At 46.6% G+C, this 18,163-nt stretch overlaps 2 protein-coding genes and 1 long non-coding RNA gene across 3 annotated transcripts; 1 reads left to right on the forward strand and 2 right to left on the reverse strand.

The window, feature by feature from the left end:
* Nucleotides 1-1,989: 1,989 nt before the first annotated feature.
* LOC117838144 (serine/threonine-protein kinase RIPK) lies at nt 1,990-6,766 on the forward strand. Its single transcript, XM_034718058.2, has 5 exons — nt 1,990-2,437; nt 5,048-5,183; nt 5,825-5,961; nt 6,109-6,232; nt 6,349-6,766. The coding sequence occupies exons 1-5, from the start codon at nt 2,039-2,041 to the stop codon at nt 6,705-6,707; spliced, it is 1,155 nt and encodes a 384-aa protein (XP_034573949.1). The 5' UTR covers nt 1,990-2,038; the 3' UTR covers nt 6,708-6,766.
* A 2,364-nt stretch (nt 6,767-9,130) lies between these two features.
* On the reverse strand, nt 9,131-13,105 carry LOC117838140 (subtilisin-like protease SBT1.8). The gene is made up of 2 exons (XM_034718051.1): nt 11,312-13,105; nt 9,131-10,101 (listed from the first exon to the last, which is right to left on the reverse strand). The coding sequence occupies exons 1-2, from the start codon at nt 12,948-12,950 to the stop codon at nt 9,440-9,442; spliced, it is 2,301 nt and encodes a 766-aa protein (XP_034573942.1). The 5' UTR covers nt 12,951-13,105; the 3' UTR covers nt 9,131-9,439.
* Nucleotides 13,106-15,798: 2,693 nt separating this feature from the next.
* LOC117838146 (uncharacterized) lies at nt 15,799-17,012 on the reverse strand. The gene is made up of 2 exons (XR_004636520.2): nt 16,310-17,012; nt 15,799-16,144 (listed from the first exon to the last, which is right to left on the reverse strand). It is a non-coding gene; the product is annotated as an uncharacterized lncRNA (long non-coding RNA).
* Between the last annotated feature and the right edge of the window lie 1,151 nt (nt 17,013-18,163).

Consider the following 18,163-nt stretch of genomic DNA (forward strand, 5'->3'; position numbering starts at 1 on the left):
CTTATCCACGACCTGGAAACTGCATAAGTATGACAGGTCTGACTAAGATTCATGATTTTAGACTTTAGAGAGATAATGACCAAACGATGGCGATAATGAGAAAAGCTACATGCTCTTCTTGAAGCATAAATTTTCCAGGAGAAACGTGGTATATATGGCCACAGGTAACTTTAGAGTACACGAGACAATTACAACATACACTGGCCGTTCTTCCCTGCCTAGATCACTGTAACATGGCAAATTGGAGCTACATATGTTTTTACAAGTTACTCTCTACGTTTCAAATTGTAAATCTTTTGACTTTTCTAGATTCATAGATGTTAGTATGTATAGAATAGATTCATAGATATTAGTATGCATAGAAAAGCCAAAACGACCTCTAATTTGGGGCGGAGGAAGCAAATCAGTTTTTTTAGATGAAGGAATATCAGCAGAGAGAGGGTACCAAAAAAAAAGGGAGAAAAACAGGTCGAGAGCGATGTTGACTAAATGAGCTGGTGTCTCATGAGAGAAACTTGGGGCCATCCTGTTCTTGCAATACATTAAAAGAATCGCAACTAGGCAGCGATGGTGCTCACCATCTTGTCCGTATCTACGACAACATATGAATCAAACCACAGTAGTCGCTGTAGGACAATAGCAAGACGTAGAGACTCTTGACGAAGTGGATCAGATGCAACTAACGTCATTATAAACAGGCAGTGATTGCTACTAGCTTCTGCCTATCCAGCTTAAATATCGCAGTGGATTGCAAGATACGCTATTCCGAGGACGGCACCGGAGTATTCTTTTGAAGTAATCGGCACTGGAATTAGAATATGAAGAGATCATGCATAAGCTACATCACACAATTTAATTTGATGACGGGAAACATACTGCAAGTACAATATAAAATTTTCTGTAAAAGCATAATATAAGGATTTTTATTTTTGCAAAACAATAGACGTTCACATGCACACACGCACACTCACTCCTATGAATATAGGTACAATCCTAATTCCTATCCCTACAAACACCTTGAAAAGACTGAGCTGGTATATCTCAAGATTGATAAAGTCACCATAGGCGTCTCACTATCGATGTGCACGTCGTCTACCACTGAAAAGAATAACACCGGTTAAATCCTGAAATAAATTCAAAAAAAGACAAGGACCGTGCCAAGTCGAGGACTCGAACACGGGTGATCAGATTCCATTACAACAAACCTCATGAACTGAGCAGTTCGCAAGCACAATATAAGTTACTTCGAGTTGCAGAGGGTACTTGCAACTGAGTTGTATTTACCACTCCACAAGTCTTAACTCTGTAATTTTTTGACGAGACTATCATCAGTTAACAAATTAATTCATTAATTCTAGCGATCTATCCTAACATAGCAGTTGAGTACTCGAGTCCTTGAAACGATCGTGTGTTCCCGGGTGAAGATCTAGCAGGATTCCAATATGACAATTTTATTAGTGATATCTAAGAAATGTATAATGATGTGGGTTACCGTGGTATTATGAATACCACATGGACATGTGTGAGAATTGCGGTTTGAACCCCTATCGGCTAGCTCCTCATCACGGATACTAATAACTAGATGCACTAAGGTAGCTTCTCTCATAAAAGTATTATCTTAAATAGAAGGAGATTTATATTATGAAAAGCATTCTTTAAGTAAAACTAGTAATGCATTAAGTAAATTTTAGTCTATATAAATTTTACAATATGATTGACTTTTTATTCAGAGTCGGAAGAAGTATAATTTGGTTAGTCTTAAAAATCCATTACGGAATGTAAGTGTTATAATAATCTGTTATTTTTTGATACAACGCAGAATTTGAAAAAAATCAAAACAAGCTAAGTAGCTCGCTCAGAAACCACTAATTAGTAATTACGTAGCTATCCCAACCAAACCAAACAACTGATTGATTGACCGATGATGACAGCAACTACTCCCACAAACCAGCCCACACCCCATATAAGCACACGACACAAACGACTATTCCACACAAAATCCCTCCACTCCTGATCGACCAGCTGACCGCACGCTCGCATGGGGAAGCCCAAGTCGTCGTCGACGTCGTGGAGCTCGCTGTTCGGCCTCGGCTGCTTCAGCTCCTCCCACGCCGCCCGCTCCGGCGACTCCGGCTCCGGCGGCTCGAGGAACGCAGCGAAGGTGGCCTCCAGCTCGAGGCCGCCGGAGCCGCTGCCGTCGCCGGAGGACCTAGACCTGTCGCTGTCGCTGGCGGGGTCCGACGTGCTGGCGTTCACGGTGGAAGAGCTCCGGACGGCGACGCGGGACTTCTCGATGACCAACTTCGTCGGCGAGGGTGGGTTCGGGCCCGTGTACAAGGGCCGCGTCGACGAGCGGGTCAGGCCCGGCCTGCGGCCGCAGGCCGTCGCTGTGAAGCTGCTCGACCTCGAAGGCTCGCAGGGCCACAAAGAATGGCTGGTAAGCTACAGTTTCTATGCTCGCGGCTAATTAGTTGATTATTAATGTTAATCACCCTGCAGATTTGCGAGAATATAGTGGTTGGTGTGCACTGTTGTTCATCTGAAATGAGTAGATATTAATCCGTTTTTCAGCCATATTCAATAGTCTCTTTTACTTTTGAATGGTTTGGGCAGAGGTGGTTGAGCCTAGAGTAGCTGATTTTAGGGAGTGTTTGCTTTGATGAATGTGACGACTATATCGTCACTTTCTCACTCATATTTTTTCGTTTAGTACTTTTGTTTGAGAAATAAAATAGGTTTTTGTTTCAAGAAAAGAAATAACATAGGTTAGTCCGTCACCATCTCACTCATTATGCACAACATAAGCATGATGGCTTGAGTTATCCCACCAAAGTTCCTTGAATCAACGCAACTTACTCATCTAGGATTGGTTCATTCATCAAACCAATAACTGAGGAAGCCGAGACCTTGGACCTGTTTACCATTCTAGACGTACTAATAAACAATGGGTATATACTTCTCAATCCGATTTTCCGGGACCTGATATTGAATTGTTGGCCGTGTGATGAATATTGTCTTAATATTTAAGCATTTTATTGACTTTACACTGAAACTGTACTAAAGAACTAAACTGGAAAATGGCAAAGTGTCTCCTGGTCATTGTCGCTCCCCCTCCCCGCGTCTCTCCGTCTCTCTCTCTTGCACCTCCGCCTTCCTCTCCTGCGCGAGCCATGCCGCCCCTTCACCGGCATCCCGCGTGCCGCTCCCGTGCGTCCCTCCGCCGGCCGTGAAGTGCGCCGCTCCCCCGCATCCCACCGCCGCGGCCCATCTCCATCTCCATCTCCCTCCGCCATCCCTACGCGTGTGCCTATCCGCAGGGGCTGACCGGCAAGGGCGCCGCCCATTCTCATCCTCTCGATGGGCAGCGGAGGTGCGCAAGAGAGCTGCACGCGAATCAACGAGACGAGATCGTGACCGTGTGAATCAATCTCCTTTGTCCTCAATGCGAATGCAGATGCGGCAAGCTCGTCGTCCCTGGCGGCGGCAGCAGCAGCTTCCGCCGCGGGCGAGCTTGGAGCCTTCGAGCTCCTGCAGCACGGGCAACCTCCTCCAGGTTCTCAGTTCCGCCTGCTCTTGCGCCGCTGGGCACATGTTCGTCCTTCCACCAGGAGCACGATACCCCATTCGATTTCATCTTCTCTGTGCCTCATGGTCGTTCCCTTCCACGGCTCTAATGGAACTGGTAGTGCAGATCCATTCATGCTTCAATTGGCTTCCTCGTTTGCTGGTGTACTTCTATGGATTGTGCTGGCACTTTTCTGTTGCTTTTCTTCTCAGCTTCTTGTTCTTTTGTGTGAGAAATTAAGCCCAAATCTTCGCTCTGCAACGCATGTCAAATCCCAGTCCGTCCAATTCATCCCCAGCAAAGGGTCGGAGTCGTGGAGCTCGGCCTCCGTGGAGCGGAGGAGATGGTGAATTTTCAAATCGTCCAAATGCAAACTCAAACATGAATTGGTATTTTTCATCTCATTGAATTCCAACTAACAATTCCATCTACATGCAAACAACTAGTTTGCTTTAGTATTGGTACACAACTCAATTCCAGCAACCCAATATCTACATCCAAATGCACCCTAAAAGTTAGTTTTACACCCCTTTTAGTATTTTACTTAAGGGAAAAGTGCAATTTTCACCCTCTAACTATAGCAGAAATCTGATTTTCAATGCAGAAATCTGATTTTTAACCTGAAACCATCCAATTGTCAAAACCGGGTAAATTTGGACCTTTGGGTGGTTTTGCATTTTGTAGAAATTTTAAACGATTTGATTTAATAAAAAAATAATAACTAATTCATTTCAAATCCAAAAAATATGAAGTTGGTACCAAAAGTTTTCTAAAAATGTAGGCTATTTGTTGTACTCTATTTGAAGTTGTTTACATCATATTTGCTACTATTCCAAGTATTTTATTGCTCGTAATTAAACATAATGAACATGAACAACTAAGATTCAAATAATACCAAATAGAACACCAATAGATAGGTTACATTTTCAGAAAAAATTTTGGCATCAATTTGATATTTTTCTAATTTGAAATGAATTATTTATGATTTTTTAATTAAATCTAAATTTTAGAAAATGCAAAACCACTCTTGAAGCTACCCAAATGGTCAAATTTGTCTGGTTTCGACAGTTGGATGGCCCTCCGTGTCCCGTTTTGTAGTTGCGGGTTGAAAATCAGAATTCTGTTATAGTTAAAGAAAGGATGAAAATTGGACTTTTCCCTTTACTTAACAATCAAGAACTAGCTAGATTATCTTAACCCTGCTCTAAAGAAAATTGTAGTGTTGCCATCTAGCTTAGCTGTGATCACATTGGACGAAAGTCGCCAAGTCGTCTCCTCTTCAGACGTGATTTTTGCTTTCAGAAACCTTTAGTCAACTTGTCAACCACCTAACCTACACTGCATTATTTGGTCAAATAATTCAACCATAGTAAGTATCAGTGGTCAAAATATTCCTTAAAATACTTAGAAAATGATATGTATACTCTGACCTGTGACCTGTATCCATTTGTGACGAATTGTTTATTTGTTTCGGCTGGGCAGGCCGAAGTCATTTTCCTTGGGCAAATGCGGCATCCACACCTCGTCAAACTGATCGGCTACTGCTACCAGGACCAGCACAGGCTTCTTGTCTACGAGTTCATGGCGAGGGGCAGCTTGGAGAAGCATCTCTTCAAAAGTACGGCTGATTCTATGATTTCCTTTTTGTTTTTCTTAATAATACAAATTCTAAACTATTTTCATTTTAGCTTTTTATATCTTTTAGAATCAGAGGCGCTCAATAGTGGTCACTATCATAATCTCTATATGCAATTTTACCTTTAGCTTTCGTCTATATGTATGTCCAAATATAAGAGACAACATTGACTATTCATATTGCTTTTTAGATTTTTATAGACTTGATGTTGTCACGTATATATTTGACATGTATACATCAGTCTTTCTCCTCATGCATCTGATGACCTGATCTTGACGACCTCGATGCGATTCATGCATAGAGTTTTTTTTTTAACACTTCATGGTTTGTTTATATACCTATAACTCATTTTGCAACTATATACACACAGACAAGTTCGCATTTTTTAATGGTTAGTTAAAGCCTTAAAGGTTATTGGTGTGAAGTTTGATCCGAAGCCGATGATAAAGCCACATTCCTAGATCAAGTGGACAATATCAAATAATAGATGACAAGTAATAGTTGCAAATAGCTAGTCATACCGACACTTAGAAAAGTTAATCGCCAACAATAACTTCAGTATTCTCCCGATTTACATTTACTTGGCTAACCATTGCTGCCCAAATGGATTCATGGATGTACAGAATACTCTGCTTCCCTGCCGTGGTCAGCGCGATTGAAGATATCCATTGGAGCTGCCAAAGGTTTGGCCTTCCTCCACGAAGCTGCAAAACCCGTCATCTACCGTGACTTCAAGACCTCCAACATCCTACTGGACTCGGTATGTATACATGCATAGATTCGGTAGTAACCAGTTGAATAATTCAGTGCCTACATACATAGCGTGAGACGGTCACCATACCAAAGACCCTCTGTAATTTTTGTTAACAATAACATTCAGTTCCTGTGGTTCTTTCCCTTCTTCTAGGACTACACAGCAAAGCTGTCGGATTTCGGGCTAGCAAAGGATGGGCCTGGAGAAGACGAAACCCATGTCTCGACCCGGGTCATGGGCACGCAGGGCTACGCTGCACCCGAGTACATCATGACTGGTATAGGCTTACATTATTTCGGTTGGCTTTAATTTGTTCTTACCAAGATGCATATGCAAGCAAAAAGTCCGAAGATATAATGACCAATCTATCATTTCTTCCTTAATGTTTGTTAGGACATCTAACAACAAAGAGCGACGTGTATAGCTTCGGCGTTGTACTACTAGAGCTGCTAACAGGGCGGAAGGCGGTGGACAAGAACAGGCCACCACGAGAGCAAAACCTCGTGGAATGGGCGCGGCCGTGCCTGAACGACTCTCGCAGGCTCAACCGCGTGATGGACAAGAGGCTGAACGGGCAGTACCCAACTCGAGCTGCCCAAAAGGCTGCAGCGATAGCACACAAGTGCTTGCATGTAAGCCCCAAATCCCGGCCCCAGATGTCAGCCGTTGTAGAGGCCCTGGAGTCATTGCTTGCTCTAGACGATGGCACCGTGGAACCATTTGTGTACACGGCGCCGCCGGAGAACAAATAAACGATCGGTGATGTGTAAGAGCACAAGAGATGCTCTACAAATGAATCTAGTTTGTGTCATCATGGATAGGATGGAGACTGATCATCGCTATTTTGGAAAGGAGGCTGCCCCATCAGCCGTCCTTGTCCACTCGCACGTCCAAAAAGAAAGAAAGAAGAATTGCTTGCCTCCACCTTCCTCTGCCCATCCTTCCGCCTGATTCACTACCGTTCTCAGCTTCACCGGCATCGCCTTCGACGTTAGAGAGGACTACTCTCCTCCATCCCCATAGTACCCCTCCCTCCCCCTTCTCCCTCTCTGTTCGAAATAAATGCTAACTCTAGATTTGTGGTTAAATAAATCTTGCAGTTCACGTCAGAACACTTTATTTCAGGGCTCTACAATAAAAGAATTTAAGGGTTCTAAAGCCAAAAACTTTCAGTCATGAGCATATTAAACTTCCAATTAAAAATAAAACACTTTTCATCATGGGGAAAAAATACTTTCAGGCAAGGTAACTACCAATTCAAGTGCGAAAACGATAAATGAATGAAAACTTCTGATAAGATACTTTTAGGAGAACCTCCTGTGCGCGTCTGATTACTTTGAAATATGGTTTTGCAGCTTTAAATTTTTTTAAGAGATAATTACTTTGAAAACCCAATCAACATTTTATATAAAATATTGACTTCTCCAAAAGTTAAACTGGTTCATTCAAAATGTTGATTTAAAAAAACATATTTGATATGGTTTTGTTTTATTTATTCTAAGGAACATAATGGTTCGAACGATTTTTAAAGTAGATTAAGGTCAGAGGAGAAAAATACGTTTCAAGGTCGACATTCAAACCCAACTAATCATCCATCCCCTTTAATCAAATTATGGTTTGTCCATCCATCTCCTACAACATTATTTTAAATGCACTGTTCATTCAAATTGTTGAGTTTTTCAAAAAAAAATGTTTAAACTGCATTTGCTTACTTTCTTTATTCTAAGAAAAATAATAGTCCAAATGGATTTAAAAGTATATTCAGGTTTGAAGAGAAAAATGCAATGTAGATATGGAAGTTAAAATCAAGATGAGACTTTTTTTTTTGCGAATCACACAGTACATACACAGATGCTCACATACACGTACTTTTTTTGCGAATCACACAGTACATACACACACAGATGCTCACATACACGTACGCCCACTCACCCCTACGAACACACGCATGGAACTCTATCCTTATGAGCACATCAGAAAGACTGAGCTGGCAAATCCTCAAGATTGACGATTGACGCCTCGCTATCAATGGGCACGTCGCCTACCACTAAAAGAATAACGCCAGTTAAATCCTAGAACAAATCCAGGAAAATGCAAGCACCAGCGTCGAATCGAGGGCTCGAATTCTGATGGACAGGTTGCACCACAAGAAACCTCACCGCTACTCAATCGCAATCAAGACGAGATGTATGAGCTCGAGACTTTGATTTGGGCTGAATGCAAAGTAAATTTAAGCAGACATGGGCTAAGGGCTTGTTTGGATACAGGCTCATAAAGTTTTTTAGTACCTGTCACATCGAATGTTTGGATACTAATTAGGAGTATTAAATATAGTCTAATTACAAAACTAATTACACAGATGGAGTCTAATTCGTGAGACGAATCTATTAAGCCTAATTAGTCCATGATTTGATAATGTGGTGCTACAGTAACCATTTGCTAATGATGGATTAATTAGGCTTAATAGATTCGTCTCGCGAATTAGTATAGGGGTTCTGCAGTTAGTTTTATAATTAGCTCATGTTTAGTCCTCCTAATTAGCATCCGAACATCCGATGTGACCCCTCCTAAAGTTTAGTACCTCGCATCCAAACACCCCCTAAGTCACATTATAATTTTGGGTCGACGTGACGCGGGATACAAACGCATCCTACTATGCTACCGTCATCCTATTATGCTGGAGAAAGAGGGAGAGAAATTATATAACAATAGTAATACAGATTATCTCCAACGGAGATCTGCGGGGAAGAAGATGGTAGGGGAGCACGCGTGCTTTGCATTGCAGGCGTACACACGCATGCCGGGCAAAAGGCGGCGTGGGTGTGAGACAACGCACGCAGCCTTTTCGTTTTCCTTGTCCCAGAAAGCAGATCCGTAATGTACATCGAGCCAGTCTAGTGGCGTACGCGACGTAACGTACCTTGAAATGGCACAGTATTCTGGGATCTGAATTCAGAATTCTCATGTGTTGTGCCACTGTGTGCGATTATGGTTGGGGCGGATTTGGGGACGATGCATATCCCGTCACCAGCGTTTAGAGCGGCAGCCTATATGGAGGGCAAAGTAGCAGTAACATGTTGAGCGTTGTCAGACCAGAGTCTAAATCTGAAATTCTGACGAACATGTCCAAAACATTAGTAAATCAGATCAATACAAGGCTTGACAAGCAACAAGGTAGCAGAGAAACAGAAACCCAATCATTTCATTCTGCACAGCTTCAGGAGTAAAAGAGTCATGTCTGCAAACATAAGCTAGAAAAGAAAGGAAATGTCACATGTTAATTTCACAAGTTACATGCCGGATTCTGAAGACTAGAGGAGATAGATATTAAGGCCCGGTGAGTTACCGACCAACCAAGGGAAGAAACAAATACAGGTTTGCAGTCGAGTGCTCCACGCCGATTCTCTTTGTGGAGCGATCAGCAAACTAGATCAAGCTATCTATCTTTCACCTGCTCCGGGGCATGATTAGGCACCAGGAAGACTCACATCTTCCATGTATAGGCAACCGGACTGCGAACGACGTGGTCATCGTTCGCCCAGGATATCCACCCGAAATCCGGTTTCGCTTGGCCTTGACCAGCCTTCGACGCGAAGGTGACATAGTATCTCTGCTTCTGCCCGACCTTCTTGAACGTCAGTTTCGTTGGTGTCACTGTGACACTAACAGATGCAGGGCTGGTGACCTTCACGTTGTAAACAGACGTCGCTGGGCCAACGTTGGTCACCTCCCTTCTGAACCTCATGACCCGCTTAGATTTCTGCTTGAACACCACTGAGAACGACGGGTAGTTGAGATCACCAGGACGGAATTTCTTCGGACAGGAGAAGTTGGACATCTTAGTGATCACTTGGATGTGTGGGGCGCTGTAGTCCAGGGAGCAGAGGAAGGCAACATAGTCATTGGTGGAGATATCATACACAAGGCCTGGAGAAAGCGCCTTCTGTGGGTCGACATGGCCAGCACCATAAGCAAATACGTTTGCAAGTGACCCATCTGCTGCATCACGAAGAGAGGAGTTTGTGTTGTCAACGGTGTATGCAGTGGTCATCAGTGCAGACTTGATGGCAGCAGGGCTCCAGTTAGGGTGAGCGGCCTTCAGAAGCGCAGCGACTCCACTGATGTGAGGGCAGGACATCGATGTCCCTGCAGGAATCAAAGAAGTAATCAATTAATTGATCTGATAAATGCAAACACCAGATAAATTAGAAAGACTAATTAGTCAAATGTAGTGTTCAGGTTAGCTCATAATAGCATGCAAACTTATGTAGTCAAGAATAAATAATATCAATCATGGGAGAAACTCGGAAAAGCACTATCTATGCATCAACATATGAGAAAACGATAGCTGAGAATACAAGAGTGCCTTGATGGAACATAAAGCAACTGGGAAAAGAAATCTCACTTGATTTCTACATTTGAATTCTCTGTTATGGCAGCAACAACTCAGTTATTCCTTCCATTCCATCTAGTTCTAGTTCTAACTTTTTTTAAATAAAGGGAAAAACCTACTGCATGTTTCTCTTCTTGTCCTAAATGGCCCACAACGTGGTGAAAAACGCACATGAGATCGTCAGTTCAACCACCATGGCAACACACAGCAGCAATGCACATGACCCAGGGGTACGCTGGAAACAGCTTTATCTACAATCAATTAAACTATGCTTCTAAGAACATATCAATATCTCAGTAAGCAAACATTGTTTAGATTTTGGTCTAATCCTACTGCAGGAAAGAATCAGAGACTATTCTGACATTAATCACACATCTAAGAATTAAAGAGATATAGATCGCATAGAATTCTTTGATTCTGTAGCAAATTTTGGTACTCACGACACTGGACACCTTTCTTTTCAGTTAGTAGTGAAAATGTCACCACAGATTCACAAGATCCAGTCTATAAAGTTGGGAGTAATCAAACACTAGTGTCTGGTTGCCTCATGCCTTTTGAATTGGCAATCAAAAGAAACAAAAGTAAAAAAGTATCTTGTCCTAGCTGCTGTTGCCTTTTATGAGTTCATATCTTGCAAAGCATCACATGTGCATCCCTGACAAAAGTCAGTGAAAGCAAATGCCATTTCTTACGACAGAAATGAAAGTTGGGATGAAACGGCCTTTCTGCAACAGCATGAGCATGACTGAATCCTGTTTCCTAGTACATCTCCTTAACTGACTGAATTGTGGTATGCGTGTATGAGCAGTAAATCAGTAATTCAAACATGCTAGCAACATGACAAGATGTGAAATTTTGAATCTGAGGAGTGCAAGAGCCAAATACGGACGATAGCAGCATGGCAAGATGTGGATTTTGAATCTGAGGAATGCAAGAGTTTGATAGTGACACTGGGACGCTCACCGGAGATGATGTTGAAGTTCGTCCGGCGGCCGTCCTTAGCGAGCCCGGTCGGTCCAGCTAGGCCGGACCAACCGGCCAGGATGTTTACCCCCGGGCCAATCATGTCCGGCTTGAGGATCTCCGGCACGACGGTGTTGGGGCCGCGAGAGCTGAATGCCGCCACGACCGGCGACGGCCGGACGCCAAGAACCGTGCCGCCGAAGCTCAGCATTGCCATCGGCCTGCCGCCGCCGCGCGCCGCGTACTCCCGTATCTTGTCGCCGACCGTCCGCCCAACTGCCACGGCCGGGAGAAGGTGGCTGTCCGCCACGAGCTCCTCGCCGCTGGCCGCCGTGTTGGCCAGCACCATCCCGGCGCCACCGGCGGCCTTGACGACGGCACCCTTCTCCACGCGCGCGTTGACGCCGCGGTCGCAGAGCACGATCTTGCCGCGCACCGCGGCCGGGTCTAGCGTTCCCGAGAGGCAGAGCTTGCTCGCGTTGTCGCGCCCACCACCGTAGACGAGTGGGAGCATGGCGGGGCGGGGAGAGGGGGAGGTCCCCGCGTAGAGGGACACGCCGGCGAGGCGTGCGCCTGTCGGGAGCGTGACGTAGGCCGGGAAGTCGCGGTCTAGCGTGCCGGCGCCGACGGTGGCGACCCACGGCGCGGAGTTCGAGACGGTGGCGCCGGATGGGCCGGAGTTCCCGGCGGAGCAGGAGACGAACACGCCGGCCGCCGCGGCACCGAAGGCGCCGACCGCCACGGTGTCCCGGAAGTACGGCGCCGCGCCGCCGCCGAGGGACAGCGACAGCACGCCCACCCCGTCGGCGACGGCGGCGTCAATGCCGGCGAGGATGTCGGAGCCGAGGCACCCCTCCGGCCAGCACACCTTGTACGCGGCCACGCGCGCCCCGGGGGCCATACCACGCGCCGTCCCCGTGGCGTACCCGAGGAGGCTCGCGTTCGCCACCACCGCGCCCGCCGCCGTACTCGCCGTGTGCGTCCCGTGCCCGTCCCTGTCGCGCGCCGACCTGAACGTCGTCCTCCCCACGCCTATGGCGCCGCCGTTCGCCGCATGGAGTCCCCGTGAGAAGCTGCGCGCGCCAACCAGCTTCCTCCCGCAGGTGCTAGGCGGGAAATCGACACCGGCCTCGCACACCCCCTTCCATCGAGCGGGCGGTGGCGGCAGGTTGGCGCCCGCGAAGCTCGGCGACTCCGGCCAGACGCCGGTGTCAAGAACCCCTATGACCACGTCGTGCGAGGCCGCCTCCAGATTGCCGATGGCCGGCTGGTACGCCGGCGTTAACAGGCCCAAGAACTCCGGGGAGCGGGTGGTGTGGAGCTGGAACACCTCGTCGGGCACGACCTGGAGCACCTCGGGGCTGCCGCGGAGCAAGGGCAGGTGGTCCGGGAGCAGCGCCGCCGCGAATCCGTGGGCCGCGGCGGAGTAGGAATACAGCAGGTGGCGCGCCGGGTCGATGGACAGTGACTCGAGGTGCGCCGCGTGCCAGTGCGCCGGGGACGCGTGCACGGCCGGCATCCGCGCCGGGTCCATGAACACGATGTAGGTCGTCGTGTTGCCGCCGTCGGCATTGGCATTGGCATTGGCAAGCGAGAGGCTTGCAAGGAAGAGGAGGAGGAGGGGGAGAGTGAGCTCCATTGGAGAGGGAGCGTGACTGTTGGGGGGAGTGAGAGTGAGGTGGTGATGATAATGGCGGCTGCGTGGGAAGCACTTGTGGCTTGTGGCGAGGTAGGGCCCTACTGCAGGGCTTTAGAGAGGTTCTGGGGGCTTTTCCGAGTGATGTGGGAGGAAGAAGATGGAGAATGTCTCTAGGTTTTTATAAGAAAAAAATAGAGTGGGAAAGACATGATTAGAGCATCTTCAATAGAATGGGTATCACACTCTTTCTGAAACAAATTTTGCAAGTCTGCTGGAAAAATATGCTCCAATAGAGTTGCTATCAGATGGCTGTGCCATACAGCTTGACAAATACTTACCCACACTCTCCAAACTTGGCAAGCGGGTTTGACTTGCCAAATGTGGGTCCCACGCTCAAAATGGAGTTATTGTAGTGTGAAATGGAGAGGTTATTTGGAATGGTGGAGAGTGTAGATTGATGATGTTTGGAGTGGATGGAGAGTGTAGATTTTTAGAGAGGAAGCTACCTATTGGAATTTGGAAAGTGGGAAATGGATAGTATGTTGGAATGAGCAACTCAATATGAAGAGGAATTTTTTTGCCAACTTAGTTAGAGAGTCAAATGGAAAGCTAAAAATGGATAGTCTGTTGGAGTTGCTCTTAATGAGTAATGGAGCATCATTTTAGGCTATTACTCCAGTATTCGGCTAAAGATTGGGTTGATATGTGTTTTGTTATGTTTATGAATGAGTGTGGTTGTGATAGCTGCTTTGAAATTGCTCACCTATAATTTATGGTGGGATTTTGAACGTTTATCCTGAGAATGATAAACAATGTGAATTGTGGAGAATCAAGGTAGATAATACCTTCAATCTTATCACTTTTAAAGTTGGTGATATTAGTAGTGTATAATGCAGCATTGTTTCATGATCAGTTTATTTTGCAAGTTTGAAACATTAGGTGGTTCTACAATGCTACAAATGAGTTTTGCATATAAAAATCTTGCTGGTCAATCATATTGTTAATGTTTTGGAGAGGGTTTTTGGCTTTCTTTTTATGGATGAGCGCAAAGTGATATGGGAGGATGGATACGTAGAATCCTTTCAATTTTTTTGAACAAAAGGAGGAGATGGATATACGGTCGATCCAGTTAGTAGGCTCTTTCTAAGTACAACTCATTTTTTTTACTACCCCCTCTGTCCCAAATTACTATTTGTCATTTTAGTTTTTTTAGATACATAGATTTTGACACCCACGTACATATATGTTATGCCTATATACATAATAAAAGTTATTGTGTATCTAGAAAAGACAACGAACGGAGGAAGCACCATTAATAGGCTAAAGTAAACCATCTTGATAGGCGTCGTCAATACATTTTAAACACCAAGCAACATATTGGCGTGGAGTTCAAAGGTTAAATAGACACAATATAAGGCTAAAATTACATTTCTATATCTGAAAAGCATGTTTTAAAATTTAGTATGTGACCATATAAAATATATAGATATGAAAGATTCTATTTGGATCCTCGCTAGATTGCATTGTCGGGATTGTGGATTATTACAATTTGGATTGTGCAATCTGCTACAAGTTATGTGAGGGTAGATGGTTATTGGGTCGCAACAATTTGGAGTAGGTTTGTGCAAGCTGCCCGTTTGGAAGCTCTGTAGATGATTAAAAGCCGAGGTCAAGTACTTGTTCTCGTATTTGTATGCACGGTCACTCCAAGCACGAGGCTCCCAACGGTAACTTTGGGCGGGCGCGTGAAGCCGTGAACACGGGGTGAACGGTAAACTCCACCGTGGGGAAGGACGTCGTGAACACTGTGTCCAGCGTAACCGGTCCTCCAGGTCACCGGCAGGCTTGGCCCCACCACGCTTCCCCTGACCCTGTCTTGCGGACCCGCCGGCCAGTAAAGTCGCAGTAGAAAAAAAAGGAAATCAACGGCGCTTTTACTGCGACAACAGATGCGGCAGGGAGCCACGCAGGGAGGAGCGGAGATTTGAATTTCGCATCGGCGCACGCGCATCTGCCCGTGTCTCTGTTCCCAACGGCGGATGCGGATTGAAGAAAGCGACGAGGAGGGGAGGACCGAGGCCGAGGAGGATGCCTCGCCTCTCGCTGCGCGACGACAGGCGTCTCTCCTCCCGCACGGAGGTAGGCCAACGGGCATTAAATAAAAGAAAAGAAAATACAAAATCCACTTGCCGCTGTTGGCTGTTGCTGCTTCGGCTCGATCGGGATGCGCAGGCTCGTGGTGATTCCGGAACTTTTAGCATCAACCCGGCAACTCCCAACGTGGCGTCGCACGGCGCACGCTCGCCGTGCGTCCGTGGAATGCAAAGACAAGGATGCGATGGGATAGGATAGGATCCGTCGTGGGCTGCCTCCTGTTATCCCGTTTCCCGTTCCTCTTTCTAATTTCTAATAGCGGATAAGAGGTTTGAAGTGGTCGTCAGGCAGCTTCGACTGATAGGGTGGTGGGGTCAGGGCTGGTGGCGGAGGCAGCCCAAGAAACTACCTTCTTCTTCCTCATCTCCTCTGGTTACCGGTGGAAAATGCGGCATTAGTCCTAGTTGGTAAACCTCAAAGATACCGAAAATCCATCCGGGATTAAATTTTTGAGACGAAAGGGGTTCTTTAGTCCCGTATCATTCACCCGGGACTAAAGACCCCCTTTAGTCTCGGTTGGTAAAACTAGCTGGGACTAAAGGAGCGGCCATGCCAGGCGCATGCACTGACCCTTTTAGTCCCGGTTGGTATTACCAACCGGAACTAAAAGGTTCTAAAAAAATAAAAAAAACTGGCCAATAATTTATATTCTGGTTGGTCTTTTCTTTCTCTGATTTTGATTCGATAAACTTACTTTATAAAACAACTTCTCATGAACTTATCAAAGAACTTTGCACAAATATGCCAATATCGAACAACACATGGAATTTTTCGGTGCATCCGCCACAAAAACACATGGAATTTTTTGAGACATGTCTAGTTTGCAGAACAAACCATAGGGTGACAGGATGATCTGTTCCAAAGCGCACGCTTCTAACAAATAACAACCATCCTGATCGACGATGCCTAGATGGACCATGGATACGATACAGTACTAGCTAGATTAAGACTTAGAGCGGATTCGAAGGATCCAAGACGTGAAGATAAACCCCACGCACAAATCAGAGCCATCATAAATCTGTTGAAGGAAAGCCATTTCCCTACACATCATAAGTGAAACGAAGATGAAGTTAACAATTAATCAAAAGCTTTTCCTCTTCGTCGGCTAGACCTACCAAAAAAATAAGAACCAGCTAGCTATTAGTTGTTCAACCCTGAGGAACCAAAGATAATGTAAAAGTAGGAAGGAGCTAGGGGCAGCTTACGCTCTCGCTTTAGCGATCGTAGCTTTCTAACTAGCATCCAAGGCCTCCATTTTCTGCTGCCCATGCAGCTTCCCAAGCTGCACCTTCAGGTGCCTCCCCGCGTGCCGCACGCCGGTGGCCAGGCGGGCCGGCTGGAGGCCCCGCACCGGAGGCGAGGCGCCCTGGCTGGGGAGGCCCTGCGCCCCGCGCGCCAGTGGCCAGGCGGCCCGGCCAGGGAGGTGCCGGCGGCGCAGAGAGAAGAGAGAGGAGGAGAGGGAGAAGAGGAAGTGCTTGGAAGAAAGGGAGAGGAGGAAAGCACTTGTGTGAGGATAAGGGAGAGGAGGAGAAGATAAGGTGGAGAGAGAGAGGGCCTGAGGGAGCGCGTGAAAAGGGACATTTTGTCCCGGTTGGAAACACCAACCGGGACTAAAGACCCCCTCCCCCCTTTAGTCCCGGTTGGAAATTCCAACCGGGACAAAAGGGTGCAGCATCGGTGGGATATTTTGTAGCCGTTACAACCGGGACTAAAGGGGAGGCTTTAGTCCCGGTTGGTATTTACAACCGGTACTAAAGCCTCCCCCCGCGGTGGCTTTCGGTGGCATATTTGTGACCTGGGATTAAATCTACTTTAGTCACAGGTCCAATGTTAACCGAGACTAAAGGGGTTAGATGGAAGATCAGTTCTCTACTAGTGGATCTCCTTCCTCTTTCTCTTCTTCCTCTTCTTTATTTTCTTCTTACACTCCTTCATCCATGACTAAAAAATATAGGGAAGCTTAGGAGGGGATCTATTGGCTTCACACATGTAGGGGGGCTAGCCCCCCTTAAGATCCGCCCCTGGTCAAGGCACCCCAGGGCAAGACAACGAGCACGAGTCGACCATGGCTTACCTTCAGTAAGTCCTAGCATAACTTGCAGCTTCATATCCGATGTTCAAACAAAATCCAACGAGAGGCACGATATTAGTCTCCTTTTCAGCTGTTGAATGCAGTCACCGTGGCAAGCCGCTTCACTTGGTTAGGGAGCTAGGCTTGCCGACGGCCGGCACCACTTGGTCTAAGAGGACGGTGATTGAGATGCTGCTGGAGGAGCTCCAATACACGAGCCCCGCCCACCGGCGCGTGCACGGCATAGGCTCGGATGTTGACGGCGTGCTCCATGTTCGCCTCGTCGTCCCCTTCGCCGGCGGGCTGGTGCGCGTCGCGGATGACACCGCCCAAGGCAGGCGAGACGGGAGCGATCCGTTGGAAGGTGTGCTCACGTCGAGTTCCTCACCTCTGCGTGCAGCCAACATGAAGCTAGCGTTTGTCTTCATGGATTTCTATCTTCTTCTCCAACAAGTAAAAACTTCCATTCTTTGCGGTGGAGATCGGGTCCTTGTAGGTTACAGCGTCAATTCGAGCAATGAGAGGGCAGGGAGCAACCTCAATTTGAGTTTGTGATGGTCAATTTAGAGGGGAGCACCACGGATTTTGGACTTGCGAAGAGGAAGTGGAGGGGGGCAATGGCTTGCGAAAAAGAAGAACGACATGGAGGCTGGAGGGAGAAGGGGGATGGAGGGGTGGGGGCCTTGTCATGGTCTGGCTCTGGCAACACGAAGTTGCCACGGATGTTGAAGCGCGCTGATGGGGAGAGACGCAGGTCATGTCGCCCCCGCCCATCGGACATGAATGAGATGCAGACGGAGGAGAAGAAGACACTGAGACTAACAGGTGGGCTCAATAATTATTTTTGTTTTCTTTTTGATCAAGATGAAGGATAACCTTTAGATCGGATTTAGAGGGTAGAGAAGTATGGGTAAGTTACGTTGTGATTTGCCAGAGGAAAGTCACTGAAACTAGGTCTGTCTGCGCTGCGGCGGCAAGCTCGAGGCCA

Source organism: Setaria viridis, chromosome 9 (genome assembly GCF_005286985.2).
Source record: "Setaria viridis chromosome 9, Setaria_viridis_v4.0, whole genome shotgun sequence".
Classification (NCBI taxonomy): Eukaryota; Viridiplantae; Streptophyta; class Magnoliopsida; order Poales; family Poaceae; genus Setaria; species Setaria viridis.

Excerpts from the sequence above, each read along its gene's own strand:
- LOC117838140 (XM_034718051.1), bottom strand. The coding sequence starts at position 12,950 with ATGGAGCTCACTCTCCCCCTCCTCCTCCTCTTCCTTGCAAGCCTCTCG. Across the intron at positions 10,102-11,311 it reads GAACTTCAACATCATCTCCG|GGACATCGATGTCCTGCCCT; the intron begins GTGAGCGTCCCA and ends TGATTCCTGCAG.
- LOC117838144 (XM_034718058.2), top strand. The coding sequence starts at position 2,039 with ATGGGGAAGCCCAAGTCGTCGTCGACGTCGTGGAGCTCGCTGTTCGGC. Across the intron at positions 2,438-5,047 it reads AGGGCCACAAAGAATGGCTG|GCCGAAGTCATTTTCCTTGG; the intron begins GTAAGCTACAGT and ends TCGGCTGGGCAG. Across the intron at positions 5,962-6,108 it reads CCAACATCCTACTGGACTCG|GACTACACAGCAAAGCTGTC; the intron begins GTATGTATACAT and ends CCCTTCTTCTAG.